Source organism: Gavialis gangeticus, unplaced genomic scaffold, assembly GCF_001723915.1.
Source record: "Gavialis gangeticus isolate Ggan-Ray unplaced genomic scaffold, GavGan_comp1, whole genome shotgun sequence".
Taxonomy (NCBI): domain Eukaryota; kingdom Metazoa; phylum Chordata; order Crocodylia; family Gavialidae; genus Gavialis; species Gavialis gangeticus.
This window is the reverse complement of record NW_017729033.1, coordinates 30,289,826-30,296,954: the sequence shown is the minus strand read 5'-3', so window position 1 is coordinate 30,296,954 and position 7,129 is coordinate 30,289,826. Positions and strand designations below refer to the sequence as shown.

The 7,129-nt window shown below is 43.1% G+C and overlaps 1 protein-coding gene and 1 long non-coding RNA gene across 3 annotated transcripts in view; one reads left to right on the top strand and one right to left on the bottom strand.

Annotated features, from left to right (window-relative positions):
• The window catches only part of LOC109303923, a 23,976-nt gene extending 21,490 nt beyond the window's left edge, over window positions 1-2,486 (top strand). The window contains exon 3 of the long non-coding RNA XR_002099264.1: window positions 2,339-2,486. This is a non-coding gene — a long non-coding RNA (uncharacterized LOC109303923). The remainder of the gene's footprint in view (window positions 1-2,338) is intronic.
• Window positions 1-7,129, bottom strand: part of EVC2 (EvC ciliary complex subunit 2) — a 192,506-nt gene that overhangs the window by 126,108 nt on the left and 59,269 nt on the right. For both annotated transcript variants that reach the window (XM_019526310.1, XM_019526311.1), the window contains exon 8: window positions 4,791-4,942. In XM_019526310.1, the coding sequence (XP_019381855.1) occupies window positions 4,791-4,942 (152 nt within the window). The remainder of the gene's footprint in view (window positions 1-4,790; window positions 4,943-7,129) is intronic.

The window sequence follows — 7,129 nt, the reverse complement described above, 5'->3', positions numbered from 1 at the left end:
GCTGCTGCTGCTGCTGCTGCTGCTGCTGCTGCTGCTGCTTCTTTAAGAGCAACAGCTAGGGCAGGCAGAGCATGTGTTGCAGCCGCAACAGCATCTCAGTCAAGACTGTTCAGGAGTGCCAGCATAGGTAAAGCTCCTGTTCTCCTGCCCCCACTCTCAGCACTTGTGCGCCCCCACCCTGCTCGCAGAACCCATGTGCCCCTGGCACTCAGAACCAGTGTAACCCGGCCCTTGGAACTGCACACCAACCCACGCCCCCTCACTCTCCTGCAGGGTTTGCCCTGGGTGCCAACTCTGTCATGCCACTGGTTGTGTGTGTGTATGTAGGCAGGGAACATGCCTGTGCAGCATGGAAGGGGGAACAATGCAGTAACCAAGGAAAAGCAGGCCTTTCTACTGCTGCTCTTTAAGCCCATACAGGCTGTTTTCTCTTATTTTAGAGCTGGGGAAAAAACCCTTCTTTTCTTGTTTGAACATTTCAGAGGGGTAGGTCATTATTTTGCATTTCTGCTTTGAAGCAAATTGCCAACTCAACAAACCAACTATGGAAGCCAGATCACTTACAGACAGAACATACTTCCCCTTCACGTGTCGAAGTGGCACTAATGTAGCTGTAGTTTCCCTGTACTTTTGCATAGTTTGGGATTCAGGGTAGCTAAGCTCACATCCTGCTTTCCTACTGTGCATGTTCAATAGGCTGTATAATGGTCACATAGCTGCCTGAAGAGAACAGAATTGCCTAGGCATGCATGTAAATCTCAGCAAGCCCCAAAACTTCAGTTGCAGCAAAACCAAAACTAGTGGGTATCTGACACCAGAAGAGGAGGACTCTGCCATCATTTAGCCCAATACCATGGTGAATAGGGCACTTGCCCAGGGAGACTTGGATTCTCGGTCTCCTCACCTATGGGGATTTTGAACCTGTGACTGCTGGTTCTCAGTAAAGAATTCCAGCGACCAGGCGATAGGGCAGACTGCCTAGAGGAACCTCCAGTCGAAGCTGGTCACTGGGTAGTCCAGTGGGGAAGATATCTGAAGCTAGAAGCAGAGCATACCAGGGGTAGTGCATGTCAATTAGATGGATGCTTCTCTGGAAGGGAAGAGGCCCTGGGTTACAGCCTAAGTCTCTTCTCCCTAAAGCTGTTTATCAAATGAATATTAAATGCAAGACACAGTCGGCCAGCTGCAAGGGGAGGGTTGCAGAGCAATCTCAGCCATGCTTAGCCCATGCCGCTAAGGTGTGTGAAGGGGAAAGAGAATTTAGCCCTTAGGCATTTAACAACATTTTCCACACGTATGCTGCCCCGTGGCTAAACAGCTCTCAAAACAGCCTGTCAAAGATTTTTTTTTAGAAGACCTCCCTTGAAGCTTCACTAGATTATAGGTGTTCTGTATACAAATTCTACTACTGCCGCAGAAAGCTTTTTCATATTATGATAAAAAACATTAAAAGCAATTATAGAAATTCAAACTGTCAGCTGAGGGAAAGGGCTGGGGAAAGGAAAGATAAATGGGACTGAAAGAAACATGACTAATGAGCAGCAGAAAAGGAAAATAATTTGTAAGGAAAGCTGTTAAAAGTATGACAAAGGTTTGTTTTTAAAATGAAGACTGTTTAAAAATGTATATTCCCCAAGACAAGCTGAGGTTTTAATGCCATTGTACAAGTCCAGATATATAAACAATCCTATTGAAGGGGATTGCAAGCATCTGTACCCTTCTCAGCTACTGCATATCTTAGATGCAAAACATCCATTAAATACCTTATTTTCTCACATATAATACACCTCCAAATAAACAGATGTGCATCTTGTTTTCAAAAGGCAGAATAAAGAAAAAAAATCTGTCTGTGAAAATACTGCTACGTAAGATATTTTCCCAGGGGAAATGAAGGCAACTGTAGTAAGGGGGGAACAAAACTTTATGGCTACTCTGTTAACCTCCTAACTGCAGGATGCTACAGGTACTGCTCACCAAGCCAGACTTCCTGACCCCCTCTTCTCTTCTCAAGCTGAGCTGGGTGGGCATCAGCAGTACCTGCCACGGCAGATGAGATCCTGATCCTGGCCAGCGGCAACTGGAAATTCAGCTGAGGGACCACCCAGCTAATTCAGGAGGTGTTGCTGGTCCAGCACTCTGGGCTTGCCTCTGTTTTAAATATACAGCAAAGCCAATAGCAGCTTCTGCAGCTCAAGCCTCCGAGGGACAGCTTCCTACTATCCACAGCCAGCAGCTATTACTGCCCCACATGGTGCTTGTAAAGAAATCCTCCTCTCTCTGTCCCCCATGCTTCTGTGTGCATTTCCAAAATGACTTCCTGAGGAGCAGTTTCTCTGAGACCAGGTGGCCTGACCCTTAAATAACTTTTCTGACCTCGTCATTGGTTCCAACCAGAAACAGGCATTATTTGAACCCTGCGGATGCAAACCAATCATTTTAAAAGTGGTCAGCAGTCCTTGGTGGAGTGACCACAGTTATCAAATTATTTCCACAGGTTAAGACAAAGGGTCTGGGCACAATGGGGGAGGGGGATGGGTCTTAGACCAGGAACAGATAGAAGAGGATTTCTTCACAGCACTCACTGCAATGTCCTCTTACCACCCTATGCCTAGCTTCTCCCCCCACCACCAAGTCACATTCTGCAGAAGCTAATATTATTATATTTCCTTGCTTAAAATGTACACCCCAATTCCCAGCAGCACATTTTTGGAAAAGAGGTGTGGGTTGCATGTGTGAAAATACAACCATTTTCCCCTCTCCCCCCAACCCCCAGACAAAGTAATCCTCTTTCTTATCCCCAACAAATAAACTAACACTACAATGAAGTAAAAGGGTATTTATTTAATCCTGCAATTCTTAAGAACCAAACAGCTATGTTCTAGGGGGGAAAACAGGTCTTTGCTGTTATAGTTTATAGCAGCTATATCAGCTACAACAGCAAAGACTGCTCAGAAATAAACAGGAATAAGTACCCATATTATTACTACATTTCAGAAGACTATGTTCAATTTTTTTTAACTTCCTCCTTTTAATCAAAAAAATGTAGCTGTTCATTACAATCTGCTACTTTCCAGGAAAACCAAAACCAGAAAGTGAGCACACACTCCAATGCTCCCATAACTTTGCTTTCAGGTTCTACATGCTGTTATTGCATTTGTAGTAAACTACTTGCAAATTATTACTTGATTTTCAAGAAGATGATCATGAGATTGAACAAACAAAATCCACTCAGTTTTCACATCAGACATTTCACCAAATTCTGCTGAATAAATAGATGACCTTTACTAGCTTCATTGTCTGTCATACAATCTTGACCTGCCTTTCAACAAAATAGGCAACATTTCTAGCTTCTGCCCAGAGACTTTTCTGATACCATCTAGATAATATTTTCTTTTCTGTACTGCAAATTGTCATTCTCTAGGATCTGATCCAGGTATATCAAAGCACACAAAGGCCATGAAAGGCACTCTGAAAAAAAGCCAAGAAATCCTGCAGCACAATAAAAGATGCATCTGGTGGGGACCCTTTTTCTACATACGATAAAGGCCAGGTTGTTTTGAAAGCAAAGTGTGTTCAGTCATAATAAAATATACGCTCTACAACATTGTCTTCCCCTTGCAAAAGTGTCTCTTTATGTGATAAATACTGTGTGTTCAAGGAACTAAAGGCAGGAGGGTTAGATCTATTCTTTTAGTAAACTAAAAGTTGATCCAATTTGGAAAACTCACGTGCCTGAGATCTAGATAAAGCAACAATTTCTTCTTGAAAAGTACTCTAAAATATGACTGCATTATTTCATGTGGTTGACTATTTAATGAAAGTTTCAAAAGCCTTAGATAATATAGACATACTTAACAGAATTTGTCTGAGAGAATTAAGGAATCGATATTCAAAACCATGCGTCCAAGAGGTTTTGCCGATAAAGCAGGGGTGGGCAATTATTTGGGCTGGAAAGCCACTTACAGTTTCGGTGAGCTGTTGGAGGGGTGGAGGGTGGTGCTGACCTGGTCTGACAGTGTGGGGGGTAGCATTGGTCCTATCTGGCCCTGTGCCATCCACCCCACACCCACCACTGGGGGTGCTGGATGGACTGGGGGGGGGTCTCCATTGAGACTGGCCTGGGACCTGCTCAGGCAGAGTGTGCTTGTCTGGGAGGATGGGATGGGGCTGCAGGTGGGTGGGGAGCGGTGTCCAGGAGCATAACAGCAGGTGCAGCCAGGATTGCAGAGTGGTGACAGCACAGGGCTGGGGCCTGGGGCAGTCGTGATCCACTCCCCGCATGTCCCTGTGATGGGTGCTAGTTTTGCGGGCATGGATATTCTGGAGGTGAATCGTGGCACTATCCCAGACCCCGGCCACACACTGTCACCACCCCGCGATCCCAGTCCCAACCCCAGCCAGCACCTGTCCCCAACATGGCTCCCCACCTTCCCATGGCCCTATCCCATTTGCCTGTCTGAACGCACCCTGTCTGCGGGGGTGGGCCAGTCTCCCATCAGCTGTCTGGCAACCCCAGTGGTGGGTGTCGGGTGGACTGGCAGAGACAGTAAGCCAGAGTGAGCTGCACCACGCGGGCTGCCAGGAAACCCAGTCTAGCAACTGTACTCCCCCCACCCCACTGTGCACATGGGAGGAGTGGGACAGGCCAGTTGTGTCATGGCCCAGGCTGGCCCCTATGGCTGGGTCAGGCAGGGCTAAAGGAACCACCATGGGCTGGATCAAATCCCTTGGCAGGCTGTATTTTGCCAACCCTTGTGATAAAATGTAATGCAAGAATTGTGAATACTTACTCTTCTAAAGCTTGAAGCATCTTTCCAGTCTCTTCAAAAGACAGTATATCAATGAATTGATCATTCAGAAGATTATCTTCATTAAAGATGTCTCCTGAATGAAATGGTGAATGTTCCAGTTTGTGATCTTGATTTGAATCACGTTGTATTTCCTAGACATGCACAAAAAGAGCTGTTAGACTATACTGTATCCAGAATGAAGTTCAAACTTAATTCATATTATTGTTAACATAAATTGAATTTATGATAAGAATGTAGATTGGAACAAGATCTTAGCATGTAATCCAGCCCACCTGCCCACTCCACCTCTGCAGTGAAGTAGGTAGGATCAAGTATACCTTTGCTTCAACAGGAGTTTGCTTGTGTCCTATGATTTGATATACAACTGAGAAGAAATGGAAATGATGATAATGAAAAGTCTGCGGAAGTCATTACAGTTGTTCCCCTTGGCTTTGGATCAGACTCTTAAAGAAATTACTTTTCCCACTTCAAATCTCTAAATCTATTTTATTATTTGTAATACAGTACATACCACACATTTTATATTTGCTCAGGGCTATAGCATTACCTAGCAGAACAAAATGAAACATTTATTCTGTAAAAATAAGTGACTCGGCCAGTATACAACATATATGGATTCCCTTGAGGTTAAAGATTAATAAAGACACTATAGATGAAAACCTCAATATTAGGTGTAGTCTGCTACATTTTTATTTCATTATTAGTCTCTCTCAGCCTCTCTTTGGAGTGAGCTACTTTCATTTACAGTGATTCGAAGAAATAACCTTTGACCAAATAGGTTAATAGAGCCAGTTTTTTTCATAACACATTGCACACAGAAAGAAATATGGATACTTACTTTTTCCTAGAAAAAGCATTTTACAATAAACACAGCATTTATTATACACTTAATAAGAAACTCATCTTCCTCCCTATTATTTGTAAATCTTTCCCAGTAAAAAACCACAAGCCAAGGAAGAAAGAATTAAAAATATTTTAAAAGATTAATTTAAAAAGTAATAACTATGTTTATAACTTACTTCCCTTTGACAGTATTTTTCATGTAAAAATGTTTGGGGGCACACTTTTTTTTGTAACGGCTTACCCTAAAGGGTGGAGAGTAAACTTCAAAGTGGACCTTAGGCCACAAGCTAACAGTTCATCTCTTTTCATACAGGATGGCAAAGTATAGATCAGACAAAAGCCTTCTATAACTACTACTCAAGTCCTCAACGAATTTCCCTGAGCAAAGTGAAGGGAATAGAGAATATGACATTTTTATTTTAAAAAGGTAAAATAAAAATGAACAAGTGCCACAAATCAACTTTCAAAAACAGGCTTGGCCACCCTGCAACACACATACCACAAAAGTAGCATGGGGAGGCTCCATGTCAGACTAGGGAAGGGATAAGCAGCACAGTGACAGATAGGGCAGACAGAAAAAAAGCAAGAACGCCAGATCAGGCAGGTAACACAGAATAGGAAGCAGAAAGCAAACCACCTGGTTCGGGAAGGGGAAGGGAATCAGAGTGAAACTTGGGAAGAATGCAGGGATAATTTGTGGCACCCTTGCCTAAAAGGTCGTCCCCCACTGTTTTAAAACATGTTCAAAATACTCTTTGTATGTCACAAAGAAGTAAAAGTTGATCATGTGGGGTTTTTTGTACTTTGCTGTTTGCCTTTAAGAGTGCTGGTCCAACAATAAGATGCGAGATCCAGAGTCATTTTAATTCAGACAAAAGACACATATATTGCATATCTGTGTGTGTCTAACTACATGCAGATATTCAGAAAACAGATCATCATGAGCTAAGCTCTTTCAGCCTCTGAAGTGCGACTCCAAGAACAGGAGTCTATAATCACATACTCTTCCCACAATGGTTTTCTTTTGCAGTTCAAAAGTCTTCCTTTCCTCTGTGTCACCCTCTTCAATTGCAGAGCGGTATTTGGCTATTCCCTATTCCCTTCAGAAATTCCTATAGCTCAGTAATTCTCAGACTAAACTGAAGAAGAGTGAGGACATCATGAAATGCAGCAACCAAAACAAGAAGAGTCCCTTGGGCAGTTGAGTAAATCTATTTTCCAACCAGATGATCTGAACCTATCCCTATGTGGTGCCTCACTAGCCTGCTCCAGATTCGCAGCGTTACATTCACTCCAAGAAAGATTCTGCTGGATTTGAAACCTGAAGTGTGAAAAATACCTTACAGCTTGCCAGCCTGCTACACACAAAACACCACCAACAAAGGATCTACCTTACTTATGCCAAAAGCCTTTCAATAATCACTGCCCTTAGAGATTCAGCAAAACCGGGAAGAAATAAAAAAAAAAAAAAAAAA